The sequence below is a fragment of the Schistocerca piceifrons genome, chromosome 1 (assembly GCF_021461385.2).
Source record: "Schistocerca piceifrons isolate TAMUIC-IGC-003096 chromosome 1, iqSchPice1.1, whole genome shotgun sequence".
NCBI lineage: Eukaryota > Metazoa > Arthropoda > Insecta > Orthoptera > Acrididae > Schistocerca > Schistocerca piceifrons.
The window spans coordinates 998858105-998882825 of NC_060138.1; the positions used below are offsets into that span (position 1 = coordinate 998858105).

At 42.8% G+C, this 24721-nt stretch overlaps 1 protein-coding gene across 1 annotated transcript in view; it reads left to right on the forward strand.

Moving 5' to 3' along the window:
• Positions 1-19797, forward strand: part of LOC124800984 (4-O-methyl-glucuronoyl methylesterase 1-like) — a 28457-nt gene extending 8660 nt beyond the window's left edge. Inside the window, exons 2-3 of the mRNA XM_047263039.1 lie at positions 4824-5111; positions 19017-19797. Coding sequence (XP_047118995.1) covers positions 4824-5111; positions 19017-19063 — 335 coding nt within the window. The 3' untranslated portion in view covers positions 19064-19797. The remainder of the gene's footprint in view (positions 1-4823; positions 5112-19016) is intronic.
• Positions 19798-24721: the final 4924 nt, after the last annotated feature.

The following is a 24721-nucleotide window of genomic DNA, read 5'->3' on the forward strand; positions in this document are numbered from 1 at the left end:
ACGAAACACAGCATTCCTCACAAGCACTGGTCATTGAGGACCTCGTACCGCCTGAACCATTCATTCCGACCATTAGTTTCTTATCTCAAAATACTCATTCTAGGGGATAATCTAGCGTTAACACCAATGGTTTGAGGCACCCTGTATAAACGATCGCTGTCGAAGTTCTGTGTCGTACCGCCAGGAATGTAGGCCGTGTTACTTCTGACTACATAATTTTTCCTATGCGAATATTACTGCCACCATTTCATTACTTGCAATTTTGACATTCATACTTACTACACCAGTAATTATTTATATTCTACGCCAGTGAATAGTACGTTAGCTTGTTGTAGTAGTTTTAAAATAATAATAATAATAATTTCGCGTGGGCTGACATCTTGATGTACGTCTTTCAATTGGATGCCACTTCGGCGACTTGCTCGTCTCCAGTTAAAGGCAGACAGAAAAATTTCCTGCGTTAGGTCAGAATTTGATACAGTACATCTGTTTTTCAAGTCCAGTGTTTTACAATTAGACCACCAGAACGAACATTGCAGTTGTGATAAGCCTGGAGTTCTTTCAGGTCAGTAGGGACCCACTCTTGTATGGCAGTCAGCAGTTCAGTGGTGAGGAACTAAACTGGAGCCAGACTGTACATGGTGAGTCAGTTTTATGAAGCTGTTGGCTCTAAGCACTATGGGACTTAACATCTATGGTCATCAGTTCCCTAGAACTTAGAACTACTTAAACCTAACTAACATAAGGACAGCACACAACACCCAGTCATCACGAGGCAGAGAAAATCCCTGAGCCGCACGGGATTAGCCGAGCGGTCTGGGCGCTGCAGCCATGGAGTGTGCGGCTGGTCCCGGCGGAGGTTCGAGTCCTTCCTCGGGCATGGGTGCGTGTGTTTGTCCTTAGGATAATTTAGGTTAAGTAGTGGGTAAGCTTAGGGACTGATGACCTTAGCGGTTAAGTCCCATAAGATTTCACACACACACACACACACACACACACACACACACACACACAGAAAATCCCTGACCCCGCCGGGAAAACGAAGCTGTTCTCCGGATGGCTTCAAACTGCTGTCGTCCTTATATCAGCTACCGTTGCTCACGAGGCCAACAAAAACGACCGACTGATGACTTGAGCTCAATTTTGCGGAGGCGCCAACCGGTTGACATTCCCCTGGACAATTTATAGACCGTTGGAACTTCTATCCGGCGGTCACCATACTTGATTTCTCTGTGACCACCATCACCATCAGCCATTTAACCTACTCACTGCTGGCCAACGTTCAGCTTTTGTGTGCATTACTGTCTCCAGCCACACGCGTACATATCCATTTTACTCTTGTGTACCATCTAAAGTCTCTACCCACTTTCCATTAGGTCATCATTCCCAACGTTTCATTTAATCTGGAATCCAGGAAACATATTCCATAACCTATCTGCCATTAATTGGTGAAGTAACATGTCTTGGCTACCTCCACAGTTACCACACCCACTCTGATTTGTTTCTGATCTAGTTCCTGTACCTCCTAGCTGGTTCAACAAAAATCTCTCCATTGTTCGCTGAACAAATCTCAATATTAGAATGGTTCTCGCATTCAGAGATCATCTCTCACCGCCGTAAGTTAAGGCTGGTAATATACCCGATAGCAAACTTTACTTTTTTGACGATTCTCAGGATTATTTCTGAAAAAGTTTAGCTAAAGTCCTACAGTGCACTTCTACACTTTCGTTCATTTATTTTCCTATTGTGTCACCATATGGGTCCATGACTTCATTGATGATTTGAACTATTTTCTTTTCGATATGCTATAGTCAGATCCATGAACGGTGGCGGTTTGCGTATGTCAAGGCACGGACGGGAATTGCATTGTTGACGATTCTAAGCGACAGTTGCGGTACGCTTGAACAAAGCCTATATCCTGCATATTATGTCTCTTGCTTGCTTATGCAGAATTTATCACTTACCACCACAATCAGCGATGAGATTTCGCAACAAATGGAATCGAAATTCACTTAACAGCTCGCTACGGTCACATTTACGCTCACATTAACTACGGCATTCACAGCAGAGCGTTCAAAACACTACTGAGCGCTCATTGGCTGTCGAAGATTACATCTACATGGATACTCTGCAAATCACATTTAAGTGCCTGGCACCTACGTGACGTAGGTGCGCGGAACAAGCCTAAACTAGACCGCCATCGTTCGTGACTTCAACTGTAATATAAATAATGTTTGTCTTACTGTAATTCTTTTTCAATTTCGATTCAAAGCTTCTCCATTAAGTTACCCATTTATTGTTGAACATTATCTGCACTTGAGGAAAACAGTACAATATCTGCAAAACAGGGGTGCCTCAGATAGGATCCATTAATGCGTATTCTTCCATCGTTTTCTCGGTTTAAAGTTTTGAAGAACTCCTCTGCGGCAGCTGATATTAAGTTTCATGATGAGGACTCTCCTTTCCTTTTCTTTCAGTTTTTTTCACTATACTGATAAAGTGTGATGGACGCTGTAGCATTGGTGTAAACATCTTCAGTTTGAATCAATGTGTTGTTTCTGAAAATGACAAGAGACTACAGCCAGCTAAATAAACTACTATAGACTCTAGCTAGTAGGAAGCATGTGGTTAGCCAAAGAAAGATTTTGTTGAAGAGAAAATTTTACCTTATTCATGTGACATCGGGTTCCAAAAATTATATAGTTGTCAATAATTCCACTCCCCAAACATTATCAAACAAACATCTATCATCATACATTTCCTAGCGTATTTTCTTATAAACACATCATTTCATGCCAGCCGGTGTGGCCGTGCTGTTGTAGGCGCTTCAGTCTGGAACCGCGTGACCGCTACGGTCGCAGGTTCGAATCCTGCCTCGGGCATGGATGTGTATGATGTCCTTAAGTTAGTTAGGTTTAAGTAGTTATAAGTTCTAGGGAACTGATGACCACAGATGTTAAGTCCCATAGTGCTCAGGGCCATTTGAACCATTTGCACATCATTTCATCTCACTTTACAATGCATGTCCTACCAACACAGTCTCCACTAAGAATATCAAGTTCATACACTTCCCTATCCACTCGCTAACTACTAGTCCGTCCATCCACAGAATCTCTTGTCGAGAGCGCAGAGCGCTGTCAGGGATATTGACACAGCCTATAGCGCTGCCAACACACAGACAGGCTACTTACAATTTCAACAAATAATAGGTCCATGTTGTTGTCGAATTGTGTCTCCTGATAAACATCTTGCGTGCACAACCCGACACCACTCAGAATTTCTACATCTACATCTACATCTACGTCCATACTCCGCAAGCCACCTGACGGTGTGTGGCGGAGGGTACCTTCAGTACCTCTATCGGTTCTCCCTTCTATTCCAGTCTCGTATTGTTCGTGGAAAGAAGGACTGTCGGTATGCCTCTGTGTGGGCTCTAATCTCTCTGGTTTTATCCTCATGGTCTCTTCGCGAGATATACGTAGGAGGGAGCAATATACTGCTTGACTCTTCGGTGAAGGTATGTTCTCGAAACTTCAATAAAAGCCCGTACCGAGCTACTGAGCGTCTCTCCTGCAGAGTCTTCCACTGGAGTTTATCTATCATCTCCGTAACGCTTTCGCGATTACTAAATGATCCTGTAACGAAGCGCGCTGCTCTCCGTTGGATCTTCTCTATCTCTTCTATCAACCCTATCTGGTACGGATCCCACACTGCTGAGCAGTATTCAAGCAGTGGGCGAACAAGCGTACTGTAACCTACTTCCTTTGTTTTCGGATTGCATTTCCTTAGGATTCTTCCAATGAATCTCAGTCTGGCATCTGCTTTACCGACGATCAACATTATATGATCATTCCATTTTAAATCACTCCTAATGCGTACTCCCAGATAATTTATGGTATTAACTGCTTCCAGTTGCTGACCTGCTATTTTGTAGCTAAATGATAAAGGATCTATCTTTCTGTATATTCGCAGCACATTACACTTGTCTACATTGAGATTCAATTGCCATTCCCTGCACCATGCGTCAATTCGCTGCAGATCCTCCTGCATTTCAATACAATTTTCCATTGTTACAACCTCTCGGTACACCACAGCATCATCTGCAAAAAGCCTCAGTGAACTTCCGATGTCATCCACCAGGTCATTTATGTATATTGTGAATAGCAACGGTCCTATGACACTCCCCTGCGGCACACCTGAAATCACTCTTACTTCGGAAGACTTCTCTCCATTGAGAATAACATGCTGCGTCCTGTTATCTAGGAACTCCTCAATCCAATCACACAATTGGTCTGATAGTCCATATGCTCTTACTTTGTTCATTAAACGACTGTGGGGAACTGTATCGAACGCCTTGCGGAAGTCAAGAAACACGGCATCTACCTGTGAACCCGTGTCTATGGCCCTCTGAGTCTCGTGGACGAATAGCGCGAGCTGGGTTTCACATGACCGTCTTTTTCGAAACCCATGCTGATTCCTACAGAGTAGATTTCTAGTCTCCAGAAAAGTCATTATACTCGAACACAATACGTGTTCCAAAATTCTGCAACTGATCGACGTTAGAGATATAGGTCTATAGTTCTGCACATCTGTTCGACGTCCCTTCTTGAAAACGGGGATGACCTGTGCCCTTTTCCAATCCTTTGGAACGCTACGCTCTTCTAGAGACCTACGGTACACCGCTGCAAGAAGGGGGGCAAGTTCCTTCGCGTTATTTCAGAGGTGTTTGCCCACAAAATATAATTTCGAGTCGCCGATCACGGTGACGAGTCGAGGGCTACGTGACTTCCAGTGCTGTGACACCGCGCGCGTGTTGTTCACAGTGGGCGTGGCAGTGTCGCTGCCTCAGGGGCGGCAGGGCTGGTGGCCCGGGGTGCTCACCCTGCCGCCCGACCTCCCGGACAGCGCCACCACCAGCACCACCACGACGACGCCGCCACAGCCGCCGCCGACGCCGCCGACGCCACCCCCACCGACATCTACGGGTGCGCCGGCGTCTCCGGTGCCCTGCGACTGCCCGACGCCGCCGCAGTACAACCCCGTGTGCGGCTCTGATAACCAGACGTACACCAACCCACAGAAAGTGGAGTGCGCCAACACTTGTGGGCAGCGTGAGTATCATCAGAATACTGGTCGAGAGGCCTCGTAACAACGTGTAAATACCGAAAGGTTGCCCAAGTTCAAAGTTTACTATCTCAGATAAAACAAACGAAATCGCAAAAAGACGAAGGAAACATATGATCATCTTGTTTAATGAATATTGCTTATTAGCAAGACCTTCTTCCTCTTCTTTTTGTCCGCAGCTCGTGGTCTCGCGGTCGCGTTCTCGCTTCCCGAGCACGGGGTCCTGGGTTCGATCCACGGCGGGGTCAGGGATTTTCACCTGCCTCGAGATGACTGGGTGTTTGTGTTGTCCTCATCATTTCATCTTCATTCATGAAAGTGGCGAGATTGGAATGAGCAAAGGTTGGGAATTTGTACAAGCGCTGATAACTGTGCCCCACAAACCAAACATCATCCTCTTTTTCTTTTGCAATTTCCGTATTAGGCCAATTTTGGCCGGTCTGTTACGGTCTCCACCTTACTCTCTTTTCCCATTCGGTTTGCAGCTCCTCATCTCCGGATTCCTTCTTTGTAGATATTCAGTACATTCCTTTTTGTATTCATTCAGTTTCTCTTTAACACTCCAAAATCTCAGCTTCTCTCGAATACTTTCACTTTGTATTTTATGTATTCTTTTACATTCCTTCACCACTCTAAGAAATCTAATTTCTATCCTTTGTATTTGCTTTTCTTAACATTTATTCAACTCCCTCTATTCTTTTTCGTATAATAGGTTGACAATGTGGTTTTTTAAAAAATTTAAGTCGCATGTCATCCTGTATTTTATGCTTTGAAGTTCTACGTATCAATTGTTCCACAGATACTTCCAAATCTATTCAATTTGATCTGCATATCTTCTTCGATTCATACGATATTTTACATCCAATGTTTTACCTATTCAGTTGTTTTTTACGTTACCTGCTTTCTTCATTCTGACTGGATATTTTTCACAAAATGCCTTTGACTTAGATTTACTAGAAGATATTTTGATATTATATTCTGTACATATTTTATTTAGTTCGTAAATCACGTCTTTTAAATAATCTTCTCTTGAAAAAAATTGGCGTAAGGTCATCAGCATGTTGTTGTTGTTGTGGTCTTCAGTCATGAGACTGGTTTGATGCAGCTCTCCACGCTACTCTATCCTGTGCAAGCTTCTTCATCTCCCAGTACCTACTGCAGCCTACATCCTTCTGAATCTGCTTAGTGTATTCATCTCTTGGTCTCCCTCTACGATTTTTACCCTCCACGCTGCCCTCCAATACTAAATTGGTGATCCCTTGATGCCTCAGAACATGTCCTACCAACCGATCCCTTCTTCTAGTCAAGTTGTGCTACAAACTTCTCTTCTCACCAATCCTATTCAATATCTCCTCATTAGTTATGTGATATACCCATCTAATCTTCAGCATAAAGGACTGATTTTAGCTTTATCGTGTTATTGAGATGGAGCCCAGTATTTATCCTAAGAGTCATTTGCGATCTGCAACGTCACTGTAAATATTGAATTGCTTAGGGCATAGCATAGGCCTTTGTATCGGTTCCGTACATATACCTTCTATATATAAGATTACTGATAGTTGTTTATACCAACTTTAGACAGCTGATGTAAGCTATATCGGATAATCTCTGTCCTCCGTTATTCTCCATAATTTTTCTGTATCCACATTATCGGTAGCCGCATCAAAATCTGTAAAAGCGTTGCGTCTCTCTTTCTTAAACTCTCTCTGCTTTTCAGTAAGCTATCGTAAAGTAAAAATTTCATCGCTCGTTGATTGTACCTTTCTAAATCCGACCTGTTCTTTCACAAGTAAAGACACTGCTATTTTTTTCAGCCTAGTGTTTAAAATTGTAGAATAGAATTTATATGCCGTTTCAAGTAAGTTTATCCCTCTGTAGTTTTCACGTATACTTTTTTCTCTTTTCTTGTATATCGACATTACTTTCTTTTTCTTCCAATTCCTTGGTATACGTTTTTCTTCCAGCATATATGAAACATATGCAACAATTGTAAGTTGTAATGATAACCCTCAACTCTGCATTAATTCCATCTAAATCTGTTACTCTTCAGTTTTTGTAGTAATTCTCTTATTGTTATGTTAGGTCATTTCTGTGTACTTTTCTTGTTTATCTGCCAAGTTCGCATCATACCAGAAGTTTATGTTGTATTTAATCCACTCTTCTTACATAATATTATTTAGACTATTTGTATCCTTTTCTGTTTTATTTAATGTTTTCAAATCCTTATTTGTTATCTACTGGTGATCGTGAATAACATGTTGTGTATTACTAATGTTATTGCCTCATTTGCTGGTGGGACCTCTTCACTTTTCAGCAAGATGTCGTTACGTATTGCAGAGGGCAAAATAAGGTTATGTTACAGATGTATAGATAACACATTATGGCTTCACCCTTTTCTGCTTCCATAATAAATTTAATGCTGACGTGGAGAGTGTGCAGACATCTGAAGAAGTCACCGAGCCGTTCTCTACCATAGCTCGGCACTACGAAGATATCGGTGTAATGATACCACACCTTACGTTTACAAAATGCCAAGCCCTTTGGCTGTCTTGAAAATGCAACATGAAGAAAATGACAGTCACCAAAGTGGATTACTCATGGCGATGTCTTTCAGACTTTCGTATAAGTACCCATTCTATATATATCAGATCTTAGTAAGACAGTTTAAAGCTGCTTGATAATGTCCAGTGAGAAAATGGAACCGACTTGCTTCTGAGAGTCTTTGTGTAGCAAACTGGTAAACGAAGAAATAACATCTGACCAGGATGTCGTTTGTTCAAGCTTCAGTTTCTTTAACTTTTCAGTGAGTCCTTAATGTCTGTGCCGGTCGGTTTTCAGTTTCGGCCGAAGCAGAGTGGCCACGAGTTTTGCCAGTTTGCACGTCAATGAGCCAGTTTGCAAATTTCTCCGTGGAGAATTTCGCAAGACAGTTACAAATCTAGCTGACAAGAGCTGGGAAGATGAAAACGAGGTGTATCCTTTTCTCTATGAGGCCAATGAGGTAGAACAAGAAAGCTCACGTTTAATCAGTCTTGCAGCTGAGTTCCTGCGTGAAGCAAGGAGAATATTCCTTGTTAAGCAAAATGGCTTTGGTACATACAAATTTCAATTATTTATTCGTGTGTTTAAGAAATTAAGTGCAAAATAGAAAATCAGCTGCTGCTTGAATTATCCTGCTTTTTAAATTCCATTTCCATTTGTCTGTGAGACCATCAGTCACGGTAATGCGCATTTGATACTTTAGTTTTTATCGCCGTAAGTGAATATGTGATGGTGTGATAGATAACACTCTCCATCTGAGGAAATAATACGTGTCTGAGTTATCAGTATGCGATGCTGTTACCTGTGTTTCAATTGGACGTTTCTCGTTACTTACGTGATAACTTCTGAAACATGTCAAGACGCATGTAATGCTAAGAATTATTTTTGTCCGGTGTTTGTTTTCTATCTTGCCACTCATGTTACGCACTACTCTGATTCATTCGTCTCGCGGCTGATGTATTTACTGTGTAGTATACGAAATTACATTCAAGCGAAACTCCAACTGCAGTGCAGGGAAAGGAGTCTGATCATAGAAATGATTTTTAATTTACGAACATTTAAAACATGCTCTTTTCGCATTAGAAGTCTGTTATAATTTGTCATGTGCAATAAACGTGATACTCAGCCACTGAGTCCATCGAGAAATATATCCATATTAGAGCAAGCGACCATTCAGGATAAGTTGTTCCAAGTGATGTCATATTTTTGTTTTAAAAAGTCATTGGAACGCACTGGATATGATGTTGATAGCGAGTCGCCTCTCGGTGAGCCCTCAGGTGTGCAGTAACCGATTGAGGCGAGAACTTTACGAGGTGTTGGAATCGTTTTGGAGAAATATTGATCCATGCATCTAATAGTGGAACACACAGTTGTTCTTGGGTAGTTGGAGCTGGATTCATCGAGAGTAGACGGGCATATACAGCACCCTAAAAACGCTCGGTTTGCTCAAGGTCGTGCGATCTGTGGGGCCAGCCATGGTTTTGAATTCATTGGAGTATTCGTCTAACTACCTGCGAGCAGCCAAAGAGCGGTGACAAGTCGCTTCGTCCTTATGAAACTTGGTGTTTCCGTCAACGGCATCAAATACTAGAAAAGGAAGCAAATGGTGTACAAAAATGTAGGAGAAGGTCTGTCTGTAACTTGGGAAACTTGCCAGACTTTCACTGTTGTAGAAATTTAATATAGTTTTGTTACGCCATTTTTAAATAATGGCATTCACTTTTTATATGCTGTGGACGTTTTATGAAATAAAAAAAAATTCTCCGGAAATTTCAGGTTGTTTCCAAACAATAAGACACGTTCCGAGGTACATCATGGTCATATACCTAAAAAAATATTCTACTGAAATTTAAAAAGTGTAGGAATCAAGAAAATCTTGTTAATATGGTATTTAGTAGCCTATCTGTTAAACTACTACTCTACTAGACACCAATAACGAGTAAGTCAATTCAAATTGCACTTAAGTGACAGAAGTCACTGGATAGCAATATGCACATATACGGAGGCCAGTCGTATCACGTACACAAGATGTCAAAGGGCATGTGTCATTCATACTCAGGTGATTCATAGGAGAAAGTGTCTGAAGTGATCATGCCTGCCCGACCGGAATTAACAGACTTTGAATGCGGAATAATAGTTGGAGCTAGACGCATGGGACATTCCATTTCGGAAACCGTTAGGGAATTCTCTATTCCGAGAACCACAGTGTCAAGAATGTGGCGAGAATACCTTATATCAGGCCTTACCTCGTGCCACAGACAACGCAGTGGCTGACGGCTTTCACTTATCGACCGAGAGCGACAGCGTTTGAGTAGAATCGTTAGTGCTAACGGACAAGAAACACTGCGTGAGAGTACCACATAAATCAACTTAGGACTTACGACGAGCGTATCTGTTAAGACAGCGAGTCGAAATTTGGCTTTAGCTGGCTATGGCAGCAGATGACCAACGCGAGTGCATTCGCCAACAGCACTACATCCCTGCAGCCACTCTCATTGGCTCTTGACCTCGTCCGTTAGACTCTAGACAACTAGAAAACCGGGGCCTGGTCAGATAGGTCCCGATTTTAGATAGTAAGAGCTGATGGTAGGTTACAGTGGCGCAGGCCAACTTGTCAACGAGGCACTGTGCAAACTGGTGGTGGATCCTTAATGGTGTGGGCTGTGTTTACATGGAATCGGCTGGGTCCTCTGGTCCAACTGATCCGATTATTAACTGCAAATGGTTATGTTCGGCTACTTGGGGACTATGTGCAGCCATTCATGGATTTTACGTTCCAAAACACGTGACGGGGTCACAACTGTTCGCTATTGGTTAGATGAACGTTCCGGGCAATACGATGATTTAGCCAATCAGACTGTCTGATGTGAGTCTCATGGAACATTTATGGGGCACAATCGAGAGGTCAGTTCGTGTACAAAATCCTGCACCGGCTGTGTCCATGCGACGTCGACCTGATGCAGTACGCCAGGCAAAGTGAAGTCCGACGCAATATTAATAGGTATTTCATGACTTTTGTCACCTCAGAGTTAGGAGCAGTACTATAGAAAAACAATTAAAGGCAAGTGCTTTTTGAAATTAAAGCTGCCGGAAACTAGCACTAATTTCCATTTTCAGGTCAGGTAAAATTGTGGAGGCATTACCGAAGTCCCTTTAATTTGCAAATATCACATGTTCCATGGCAAAGGCCTTGCCCTGCTTCAACATATAACACAGTCCATGACCGACGAAGTATAACTTTACCGTCCACATGTTATCCAACTAGTTTTGGAAATATGTAGAATTTACTTTGCTTGCCATAAAATTTTATAGCTGAAGAACTGACGACATATTACAAACAGCTTTAATATATTATAAAGCACTTAAATGTGTAAAACTCGAAATATTCACAAGTGCTACGCAAAACAAAACCTCACGTACAGCAACAGCAAAATCTGCAGAACATAGTGGAAACTGCTATGGCAGTCTCTAATGCACATTCCTTCATGTGATTCTAAAATCAGTCACGAGACTGTAGTACCAACCAAAAATCATCATGTATTCCTAGGTACACTGTCTAGGTACAACACTTCCCCCAATACAAAATTTGCACCTGTCATTTATTCCTGCTGCCCGATAATGGAGCCTAATTGCGATCATATGAAAAAAGCCCAGGCCTTAACTGAGCCATCCTTCGGTGGACACAACCTTACACACTGATCAGCCAGAACATTATGTCCACCCATGTAATAGCCGGTATGTCCACCTTTGGCACGAATAACGCCGGCCACGCGTCGTGGCATGGAAGGAATGAGGCCTTGGTAGGTCTCTGGGTGGATTTTACACCACATATGCATACACAAGTGACATAATTCCCGTAAATTCCAGATAGGGGAGCGATGACGTCTGACGTTACGTTCAATCACATCCCAAATGTGTTCGACCAGCTTCAGGTCTCGTAAACTGGGGGCCAGCACATCAGTTGGGGCTCGCCACAGCGTCTTCGAACCACTCTGCCCCGCTCCTGGTCCTGCAATATGGCGCATTATCTTGTTGAAAAATGCCACTGCAGTCAAGAAACATGATCGTCATCAAGGGGTGTACGTGGTCCTCAACCAGTGCACGATATTCCTTGGCTATCACGGTGCGTTGCACGTGCTCCACTGTACCCATGGGTGCCGAAATGAATTTTCCCCAGAGCATAATGGGGTCGCCGGCAGCTCGTCTTCGTTCCGCAGGAGCTGTTTCGTGGAATACGACGGATTCGCCCCCTCCCCTTGGCGTGATGAAGTAGCTATTGCTATTCATCAGACCATGCAACGCTCTGCCCCTGCGCCATCGTCCATTGTCGATGGTAATGTCGTAGTTGCAGATGCCATGATGTTAACATTGGCACATGCATGAGTCGTCGGCTGCACTGGCCCGTCGTTAGGAGTTTTCGGTGCACTATGAGTTCAGACACACTTGTACTCTGCCCACCATTAAAGTCTGATGTTAGTTCCGCCATAGTTCGCCGCCTGTCCTGTTTTATCAATCTGCCCAGCCTACGACGTCCGACGTCTGAAATGAGGGGTGGCGTCCCAAACCCACGACGTCTGGACGTAGTTTCACCTGTGTTTCGGCACGTGCTGAAGACACTCACCATAGCACTCGTCGAACACGTAGAAAGTTGTGCAACTTCCGAAATGCTCGTTCCGGACCATCACAATCTGCCCTCTGTCATACTCAGATAGATCGCTCGCCTTACCCATTCTGCAAACGGAGAGCGCGCCCGCTGGTAGTTCATGCACTGCGCGTCTGTCTGACCTGCAGTCGTTCCTCATCAGATGACGCTGCTGTCACCTGGACGGGTTTATGTCGTTAGTAGTTCGGTGGTCATAATGTTCTGGCCGATCAGCGAAGACACGCAGGAACCATTGTTACATGCGCCATTCACTCGATACAACTTGTGGCTGCCTTATATTCTTCAGGCGATTACTATTCCTGGGCAGATATGGCTTGTCGATCACTTGGGACCTAGGCACACAGAATATAGGTTATCGGTCGATGGAGACACCACACAAATGTTGTTTTTGTTGTTGTGGTCTTCAGTCCTGAGACTGATTTGATGCAGCTCTCCATGCTACTCTATCCTGTGCAAGCTTCTTCATCTCCCAGTACTTACTGCAGCCTACATCCTTCTGAATCTGCTTAGGGTATTCATCTCTTGGTCTGCCTCTACGATTTTTTCCTCCAAGCTGACCTCCAATACTAAATTGGTGATCCCTTGATGCCTCAGAACGTGTCCTACCAACCGATCCCTTCTTCTAGTCAAGTTGTGCCACAAACTCCTCCCCAATGCCATTCAATACCTCGTCATTAGTTATGTGATATAGCCATCTAATCTTCAACATTTTTCTGTAGCACCACGTTTCGAAAGCTTCTATTCTCTTTCTGTGCAAACTACTTATCGTCCACGTTTCACTTCCATACATGGCTACACTCCGTACAAATACTTTCAGAAACGACTTCCTGACACTCGAATCTATACACGATGTTAACAAATTTCTCTTCTTCAGAAACGCTTTCCTTGCCATTGCCTGTCTACATTTTATATACTCTCTACTTCGACCATCATCAGTTATGTTGCTCCCCAAATAGCAAAACTCCTTTACTACTTTAAGTGTCTCATTTCCTAATTTAGTTCCCTCAGCATTACCAGAGTTAACTCGACCACATTCCATTATCCTCGTTTTGCTTTTGCTGATGTTCATCTTATATCTTCCTTTCAAGACACTGTGCATTCCGTTCAACTGCTCTCCCAAGTACTTTGCTGTGTCTGACAGAATTACAATGTCATCGGCGAACCTCAAGGTCTTTATTTCTTCTCCATGGATTTTAATACCTACTCTGAATTTTTCTTTCGTTTCCCTTACTGCTTGCTCAATATACAGATTGAATAACATCGGGGAGAGGCTACAACCCTGTCTCACTCCCTTCCCAACCACTGCTTCCCTTTCGTGCCCCGCGACTCTTATAACTGCCATCTGCTTTCTGTACAAATTGTAAATAGCCTTTCTCTCCCTATATTTTACCCCTCCCACCTTCAGAGTTTGAAAGAGAGTATTCCAGTCAACATTGCAAAAGCTTTCTCTAAGTCTACAAATGCTAGAAATGTAGGTTTGCCTTTTCTTAATCTAGCTTCTAGGATAAGCCATAGGGTCAGTATTGCCTACCGTATTCCAACATTTCTACGGAATCCAAACTGATCTTCCCCGAGGTCGGCTTCTACCAGTTATTCCATTCGTCTGTAAAGAATTCGCGTTAATATTTTGCAGTCGTGACTTATTAAACTGATAGTTCGTTAATTTTCACGTCTGTCAACACCTGCTTTCTTTGGTATTTGAATTATTATATTCTTCTTGAAGTCTGAGGGATTTCGCCTGTCTCATACATTTTGCTCACCAGATGGTAGAGTTTTGTCAGGACTGGCTCTCCCAAGGCTGTCAGTAGTTCTAATGGAATGCTGTCTACTCCAAGGACCAAATAATTATCTGCGTATAACTCCTATATCACAATAATAACCTAGGCCTGAATTAATAAGTTTGCTTGACTGCACAGAAATTGGCGAATATTATGATTCTTGAGTAAAAATCTCCACTTTCTATGAGTACTTACTTTGCAAAGAATAAATGAACTGTTATTTGCGAAAGAATGCCTTCAGTCCTCTATCCAGACTGACTCTAATGAATTAAACTGCAGTCCACTCGTAGGACTTCACTACAGTTGAACAGACTAAAAGATGAAGAGTCAAACTAAAAATCACTTTCAACAAAAATCGAAATTCACAGCAATACATTTCGTCGTTATACATGTAGTCAGGAGCCACTTAGAATCTCTAACTAGCCTTCAAGAACAACTGTAAAATTTTGTTTGCACGATTCAGACATCACATAATCACAAACAGATCGGGACAGAACTTTGTTTTTAACGTTTTTCATAGTATCAATGTGCGCCGACAAGGTTATGTGCTCTTTGGCGACAGCGTCATTCACGCTGTTATCGACCAGCATCTCAGTTCACCGATCGTTTTACCAGCAGCGGCACTCCGTTGAGGTGGAGACACTCAGCTTCAAAGCGATGTCTTCGCCAGTCTGCTCCGAGCAGTTGGGGCATCAGTTCGTTGTGTCCACGGGCCCCTGTTTAGCGCCTGAGCCACGAAAAACTATGGAATCTACACTCGAGAAACGTAATGTGATAAAACGTTTGTTCTACACTGAACAAATGACTTGCAGACATCCAACAATTGATTGTTACAGCTTACTGGGACAGTGTTCTATCGTTTTCGCAAGTTTCGCTGTGGCTGAAGGCATTTAAAGAAGGATGAGAAGAGGTGGTCGACGAACCCTGGACTGGACGGCCGTCAGCCAGCACAACCGACTACAATTTGACGCGGTTGTGCGATCTGATAAATATCGACCGCCAGTTGAGTGTCCAGATGTTTGCAGAAAGTCTCAACATTCCGAAAACTGTTGTACAGGGACTGGTGACAAACAAATTGCACATGAATAAGTAGTGTGCCAAGGTAGTTCAGAGCTTTTCACGGACGATCAGAAGAATCACCGGGTGATTGTTGAGACTAAATTTCTCTAATGCATGGTAATTGAACTTCTGTCTTGGGCAACGGCACTACTGGGGATGAAACATGGTGTTTCGAGCACGAGCCAGAGACAAAACGTCGAAGCTGCTAGTGGCACACCTCTGGATCCCCAGAACTTTGAATAAAGCAAGAACGAGCAAGTCGAAAGTGAAGACGATGTTGATTGCCTTTTCGACGCCAAACGTGTGGTCCACACTTAGTCCTCAAGGCCATATCTTGAACATAGAATATTACGTTGATGTGCTGGAAAAAATTAAGATCTTCCGAGTGAGAAATGAAACTGCCACTACCTGGGAGCTCCACAATGACAACGCTCCAAGCCACAGCACTCTTTGCATCCCCGAGTATCTAGCGAAGCACAGTTTGGCAACGCTAAGGCAACTCCTCTATACGATACACACATAGCTCTGGCCCACTTCTTTCTCTTCCCAAGGACACAGAATGTCCGGAAAGGAATCAGTTTTGGATCCACTGAAGCCGTCCAAGGCGCCGTGACTAGAGCCCTCGGCGAGGTCCCCGTTGAAGCCTTCCACAACGCGTACAATAATCGGCAAAGGCGCTCGGAAAATTGCGTAGCTGCCGAAAGGAACTATTTTTAAGAGCATTAAACGTTTGTCGGTTTCTACAGTAAATCTATTGGTTAAAATATAGCGTAACTTTCTGGACACACCGCGCATCAATTCATGGAAAATGCCCCCTTGTCCAGACAGAAGTTGCCCTCTCCGCTATGCGAATTCCCATCATGATGTGCCTACACCGAGTGATCTCAGGGTAAGGCAATTTAAGAGGTCCGATATAAGCGATCCCTCACAAACTGAAACTGACATTCACTGGGTCACACGACAGCGTGCACTATTCCACGGCTAGTGCCGTCGTTCGCGGACCCTTCCTGTCGATATACGAGCAAAGGACAGATGATGGCATCGACTGCTCAAGCTTAAGCACTGCATTTGTCTCTGTACAATCCTGGCAGAATTGATTTCCCAGAGTCAGCACACTCCGGTCGACATCGATCTGATGCACAGCAGACCGTCGATCACGTCGCATTTTTCTGCGGAGACGGCCTGACGTACGTTCGTCAAACTCTTTTGGTCCTCTACTGCGGCTATTTATGCGTGTGGAAACGTTGTCTCTGAGACACTGTACTCGTTCTTTCACCCTGGACATCCTGACGTAATAAAATGAAATTCTTGAGTAATTTTCGAAAAGCTACGACTTGCGCTGATTATCATCCCACCGTCAAAGTCGGTTAACTCGTGCTCACATGTTCAGTACGTACACATCTGTAAAACACTCTACACACGCTCCATACTCCACATCTACGCGTAACATTCAGGTTACGTACAGAGCACATCTTCCAGAATTTGTGCTACTTACTTTATGACTAAAGAAAATATACACACATCAAAAAAGGGTAGCATCACCTCGGTTCCGTGAGTTCCGGAACCTGTTCAGAAAATTGGAATAGAGATCGACATAAACATCATTTCCGCACTTTTTATTGCTCATGAAAACTACACATTGCATGTTGAACAACCATACAGCGACACCTTCAGAGGTGCTGGTTCAGATTGCTGTAAACACTGGTACCTCTAACACCCAGTAGCACGTCCTCTTGCATTGATACATGCCTGTATTCGTCGTGGCATACTATCCACAAGGTCACGAAGGCACTGTTGGTCCAGATTGTCCCACTCCTCAACGGCGATTCGGCGTAGATCCCTCAGAGTGGTTGGTGGGTCACGTAGGCGATAAACAGCCCTTTTCAATCTATCCCAGGCATCTTCGATAGCGTTCATGTCCGGAGAACATGCTGGCCACTCTAGTCGAGTGATGTCGTTATCCTGAAGGAAGTGCACGAAGGGGGCGTAAATTGTCGTCCTTGAAAACGAATGCCTCGCCAATATGCTGCCGATATGGTTGCACTATCGGTCAGAGGATGGCATTCGCGTATCATACAGCCGCTACGGCGCCTTCCATGACCAGCAGCGGCGTACGTCGGCCACACATAATGCCACCCGAAAACAGCTGGTAACCTCCACCTTGCTGCACTCGCTGGACAGTGTGTCTAAGCCGTTCAGCAAGACTGGGCTGCCTCCAAACACGTCTCCGATGACTGTCTGCGACACTCACCGGTGAAGAGAACGTGATGCCAATCGTAAGCGGTCCATTCGGCGTGTTGTTAGGCCCATCTGTACCGCGCTGCATGATGTCGTGGTTGCAAAGATAGACCTCGCCATGGACGTCGAGAGTGAAGTTGCGCATCATGCAGCAAATTGCGCACGGTTTGAGTCGTAACACGACGTCCTGTGGCTGCACTAAAAGCAGTATTCAACAACAGTTGCTGTTAGGGTTCCTCTGAACCATAATCCGCTGGTAGCGGTCATCCACTGCAGTAGTAGCCCTTGGGAGGCCTGAGTGAGGCATTTCATCGACAGTTCCTGTCTCTCTGTATCTCCTCCATGTCCGAACAACATCGCTTTGGTTCACTCAGAGACGCCTGGACACTTCCCTTGTTGAGAGCCCTTCCTGGCACAAAGTAACAATGCGGACGCGATCGAATCGCGGTATTGACCGTCTAGGCATAGTTAAACTACAGACAACACGACCATGTACCTCCTTCCTGGTGGAATGACTGGAACTGATCGTCTATCGGACCCCCTCCATCTAATAGGCGCTGCTCATGCATGGTTATTTACAGCTTTGGGCGGGATTAGTGACATCTTTGAAGAGTCATAGGGACTGTGTCTGTGATACAATATGCACAGTCTACGTCTATCTTCAGGAGTCCTGGGAAGCGGGGTGATGCAAAACGTTCCTTGATGTGTGTACATTTGTAGCTGAATCAAAAAGAACGAAATATCAGTTCGTGCAGCATATGTTAACTTGCAACAAAACGAATCTGAATGAAAATGTGCGGCATAATGTGCTACTTCCTTCAAATCCTTTCTGCTTTGACACTTGCTACAAGCGCGTCTAGAATGAATCATTTCACTTGACACAGATTCGTGCTATTAGGATTAAAGGAGTAATAGGTTTCTACATGCGATGCCGATACATCTTGGCCATTCCTCTTAAGTTTCGGAGGTTTTCCACCTGTGGTTGATAGAGATGGATAACTGGTGACTGGAGGATGGGAGGGGAAGGGGAGGCCACTAATGTGGAGTAAAATCTGCCAAGGTTATGATATAAAAAAAGGAGCCAGAAAACCATTCTATTTCTTTATCATTCTGCACTATAAAGCGGCTAGTATCAAGTAAGATTGAGACGATAATTGAGAGAAAATCAAATTACGATTCACTACAAAATTGATCACATTACTGCAGTGCAATGATTGTCCCTATTATCACTATCTTTCCCAGCACCAATGCCTCACAGGCAAGACAGTTTACTCGTTGTTAAATTAAGACGCCATCAGGAAGAAGAGTAGAAGTATGTGACTGGAGATGTGTGGAACAAGTCAAAACATTCAGGGGAATTAGAATCCAGTAACCTTTCATTCTGTATAGTCCTATTTCCTACCGCACTCTTAAAATTGCGTTGGACTCGGTTTAATATGTGGTATAGAGTCTATCAATCTCAGAAAAATATGATAACGAATTCTGAAAGGAATCCGCAACCAGATCCTCTCCCGAGGAGCTGGTCTGTAATGGACCTTTTTAGACTAGATGTAAACTCCACGAAACGAATAAAAGTAGATATTATGTAATGCGCGTGACTGTCTTTGTTGCAGGCGTGACCATCCTCTACCTGGGCACATGCCAGCTGAGGAGGAAGTAAACCCCGTCTGAAGGAGCGTTGGATCTAGCTGGATCTGGCTGAAGTTGGCTTCTGCAGTCGTCTGTCTGTGCTACATCTTCTCCGCCTTCTCCACTTGCGCAGCTGATTCAACTCAATGTTCATTTAAGATGCTACGAACTGCAACATGAAAATTACAAAGTTGCTTTTTGACAACCAAGCCGTCCGCTGTGGCCGAGCGGTTCTAGGCGCTTCAGTCCGGAACCGCGCTGCTGCTACGGTCGCAGTTTCGAATCCTGCATCGGGCATGGATGTGTGTGATGTCCTTAGGTTAGTTAGGTTTAAGTAGTTCTAAATCTAGGGGACTGATGACCTCAGATGTTAGGTCCCATAGTGCTTAGAGCCATATGACCATTTGACAACCAAAAATCAATTCTGAAATGGTTTCGTGGCATGTTTCACTATATAATAAGAAAAATGGTACCACTACTAAAGTAAGAGATATTTTTTAAAAAATAACGAAAAATGAATAACAGTAATAAGAAGTAGTAGGTACCATTTTCGTAAGTTGTTCACTCGTAATACTGAAGTTATTTCATTATTATATTTTACTGAAGAATGATCGCCGTAAGTGAAGCGTTTGTTCCTATTTTTGTTAATAAATATTTTCCACCACTCTGCAGTGAGAATTTATTTTCTGCTTTACACAAACTTTTGATGAATTGATACTTATTCATTTATCTATGTTTTTGGTTCCATACGATCGTGATACCATGTGTAGGCCTGTTAACCCTTTTTCATATACACCAACTCCTACTCCTTTCCTGACAAGTGAGTGACGTTATACGGGATGTGAAGGGAAGTATATTAATGTGATGAAAATCTGTACAGGCAATCTAATTTATTGTCCCCTTTCATAAACGAACAAGCTACGCATCTTTGTATTGCAACGGTTCAGTTAATATCCTACTAAAACAGACTTTCTTCCAAGAAATTTACAAGCCATGCCGTAAATCACGAAATTAAGTCTCATTCCCGTAGAAACGTGAGCAATTTTGCGCGAATACCTACAGTAACATCGGCGCCCGGGCTACTCCTTGAAACCAACACCTGGTTTGAAGATGCATAAAACACATTATTAAGTCCAGAGAGACGATGTTACTTCTCCTGGCTGGCTGGCGCTATTAACTACAGAGGTTTGAGCACACATATCAATAACTGAGCGAGGTGTGACAACAGTGGAGTTGTCAGAGGAGCGTGTCCATGTAGCTATTTAATATGCATCAACATTATATCACCACCATGCAACCAAAACAAATCGCATGTATCCAACTTCTTGTTACTGTAAAATGTTTAGAATGCATGATATATAACTCTATAGTCCATTGTATGTTTATTCTGTGGTTGTTTAACCGGTTATAAACTTCCAAAATACACTGGAGTTATTACAGGACAACATATATGATAGTATAAGAGATAAATAGCCTTTCGTGTAGCTCTGTAAAGGTAAAAGTTTTCAAACGCGCTCGTCATGTGTGATTATCTGTACGGATTTCAGTACATTGTACACTATTTCAGTTTGTTTTTCTGTGTCAACTGTCTACGTTAAATGTGATGCCGCCCTTATATTCTGAATTCTGCATTGACATCCGTCTGTTTTACTAAATTGCTTTTTCCCTACATCTGAAAACTTTATAATCATTATCTGTTCTCCTTAAAACCTCTTCCCCCGTTAGGAACGCGTTTTTGATCTCCTTAATATCATTTTTGTATACAACTGATTCAGCAGAAATTACAAAACTTGTAATGGCCTACAAACTAAATACGAATAACTTCCACGTATTTCGCCTACGGTCAATTTCACAAATTACTCGCTTGTATCGATCTGCTATTCACACATCATGAAATACTCTTCAAGCGAGATGGCACTGCATTTCTCGCTGGTCTTTTATTTGGCAGAAGTGGGCTCAAATCCTTGTCCGACAGTCATGATTTAGAGCCTGCAGTTCTACTGAATCGTATCTGACGTCCATTGCACTGTCCTATCTCTGTTTTATAAGAGCTCGTGGATCGTCATTAAGGATCTTACAAGAAGTCCGGTAGGTGGGCCAGGTACTGATGAACTCCAGCACCTGAATACCTCTAACAAGGGAACCTCCCCATCGCACCCCCGTCAGATTTAGTTATAAGTTGGCACAGTGGATAGGCCTTGAAAAACTTAACACAGATCACTCAAGAAAACAGAAAGAAGTTGTGTGGAACTATGAAAAAAATAAGCAAAATATACAAACTGAGTAGTCCATGCGCAAGATAGGCAACATCAAGGAGAATCTGAGCTTAGGAGCGCTGTGGTCCCGTGGTTAGCGTGAGCAGCTGCGGAAGGAGAGGTCGTTTCTTTATTTTCGCAAAGTTATGATCGTTCGTTCGTTGACGTCTCTGTTCACTGTAATAAGTTTAGTGTCTGTGTTTTGCGACCGCACCGCAAAACCGTGCGATTAATAGACGAAAGGACGTGCCTCTCCAATGGGAACCGAAAACATTTGATCGCAAGGTCATAGGTCAACCGATTCCTCCACAGAAAACACGTCTGATATATTCTATACGACACTGGTGACGGCAGGTGCGTCACATGACAGGAATATGTTGTCGACCCACCTAACTCGTACACTTGGCGAATGGGTAAAAAGATTCCTCTACCTTGCCCGATTTAGGTTTTTTTTTGGATGTGATAATCACTCCCAAAAAAGTGATGAAAACATAAGATTTTGTCACATAAACTGCAACAAATGAATGCAACAGTTTCGCAGTCGCACAGTTTTCCCTGTGCTCTGTCAAAACATATGTTTTTAACGTTTTCAAATTTTTCCGGGTGTAGACCGTCAAATCCTGCATATGTCCAAGCAAATCTGAACATGTCCTGGAATTTTGGAGAGCGAAGTAGATTATGTGTGAGTGCCTGAACTTTGATAATTGTCTGAAAATAATAAATTAAACTTTTCACTCGAGGGACGACTTGAACCAAGGACCTCTCGTTCGGCAGCTGCTCACGACGCTAACCAGGGGACAACGGCGCTCCTGAGCTCACACTCTCATTGATGTTGCCTATCTTGCACATAGACTACTCTGTTTGTATATTTTGCTTATTTTTTTCTTAGTTCCACACAACTTCTTCCTGTTTTCTCGATTGATCTGTGTTTAGTTTTCCAAGGCCTATCAACTGTGCCAACTTATAACTAAATCTGAGGGGGGTGCGATGGGGAGGTCCCCTTGTAAGACACAGAACCACCCTCCACTAACTAGTTTGTAAAATTTGTGCACAGTGGAATCTAAACGCGAATGTCAAATGATTTGGCCCCGTGTAGTGAAACTGAAGTTGTCATAATGTATTAGTTAGTTAATTGTTCCATGAATCATTTCGCACGATAAATCGTAATGATGTGGAACGAGTCGTTTTACATTCACATCGCAAACTGTAAACATGGGTACAAGGTGTACATTTTTAAGGTTCTTTTTTTTTTAAAAAAAAATTACAGGCTGATATGACTTAGTAATTCCTACCCACCACATTTTACACATGATAACAATAGAAAGTCTTCTACGGAATAGAAATTGCCAAGGAGAAACTTTTTTAGTTTGTTTTCAAATTTTACTTTGCTGTGTGTCAGATACTTTATATCAGGGGTACGTGGTAAAAAAAATTTGTTGCTGCATTGTGCACCCCTTTTTGTGGGGAAGACAACGTTAATATAGAGTAACGGATCTCATTTTTCCTCCTAATATTGTAATTATGTACATCATTGTTCCTCTTGAACTGTAGTGGATAATTTACAAAAAACTTCATGAAGGAATAAACATGTTGTGAAGCAGTAGTCAGGATGCACAACTCATTAAACAGATGTCTACAAGAAGATCGTAGGTGCGCACCACACATTATTCTTACAGCACTTTTCTGAGCACCGAAGACTTTCTTTTTTAATGATGAGTTACCCCAGAACATTATTCCGTGTGAAATTATTGAACGAAAACATGCAAAATACGTCAGTTTTTCCCATCCCCAAGATCTGCAATAATTGTAACCACAAATTTAGCTGAACTAAGTTGTTTCGGGAGCCCCAAAATGTACTTTTCTCCAGTTTAAATCCTCCTAATATGGATGCAAGACGTTTTCCTCAGGGTGTATTGCTATCAATTGAAGAATGTTCTAATTTCAGTATGAGAAGTTGGTAATGCATGAATATGATTAAATTTTGTGTGCGTTACTTTTTTAGCATACGGCTGTGATTATTCTTTTGAACTGTTCGTCCCTATACTTTCTACTATATTTAAGAAATTATCATGAAATGTATTTACCTCCAGTCACTCCAGTAGTGACGTTATCCTGTTCTGCGGCTGGATGTCATGTCTCGTTTCGTTACATTCTATATAGCTTAAAGTCTGTTGTCGGATTTACTGATTTTACTGAATTCTGACATTACTTGCATGTTCCTTGATTTATTCCAATACACTACTATCACCCCCCCTCCACCGTCCATAAATAAACGAAATTAATAACGTGATCAAAGGAAAGCTATCCATTTGAGCAACAAATGGCATTCAGTATCACGACATATTTATTTCCAAAAGACGTGAATAACATGCAGCACACATCAACACAGCACATCGATTACATTCATGCTTGTGTTTCATAAAATGAACTGTACTAACATACAGTTGACAAAGATGAACACAGGATGAGGGGCAAACTGACTAAGTCTGACTTTAACACCGAAAATTACTACAATCTGCTTATACCGGACAGCGACTGCTGCTGCTATAAGGGCCGGCTGCAGTGGTGAAATTCACTGTAAAGATTCCTAATGCCGGTGCTGCGAAAAGCTCACCACATTGACGTAAAGATCTCTAATATGGTGACCAGTACGCCTCCATCCCCCTTTCTCGTCCGAATCCACCTTCGCGCCCAGATGATAAAATGAAAAACGATCTTTCCACTAGATATCTTCACAACAGGCATGGGCACTTCACAAATCTAACGATATAAATGTGTGACGTGTCCACGTCTATTGTGAAGATATCTACGGAAACCAGTTTGATACAGTGGTTCTTGTTATAAGCACAAACAATTGGATCCTTTCCTGAAGACAGTGTCAATGACGCACCGAAACTGGTAGCGCGATAAAATTATTCCAGAAATTTGCGGCTGTTGGATATCTGTTTTGTGCAAATCATCGACTAGCCGCAGTCCAGTATTCCATTAACATAAAATGGAATTACAGATATTTAGAATTTATAATGAAGGCAGTTATTTGCAGTTACGTAGTCTCAGCAACAAGAACAGTCGAAGTAATTACCTCAGCGGAAATTAACCTTGTTTGTTGAAAATATTTTGCAAAGAAAAAATTTCTAGTGGGGAATGCAAGTGCGATGTAAGACTTTCACAAATGCGAGAAGAACACCATCCCATGAAAGTACATAAGAATTTCTAACATGGAGACGATACACGTGGATGAAATCGGTAATACAAGGAACAAGTGATTCGCGCAGTCGTAACGCAGGAAATAAACGGTATAATTTACCAGTAGATTATTCAGACAAATGGACACCAAAGAGCACTAGGCTCTCCATGTGCCCGCCTTCTCCCATCTGGGGAAGGAATGGAAATAATAATAATAATAATAATAATAATAATAATAATAATAATAC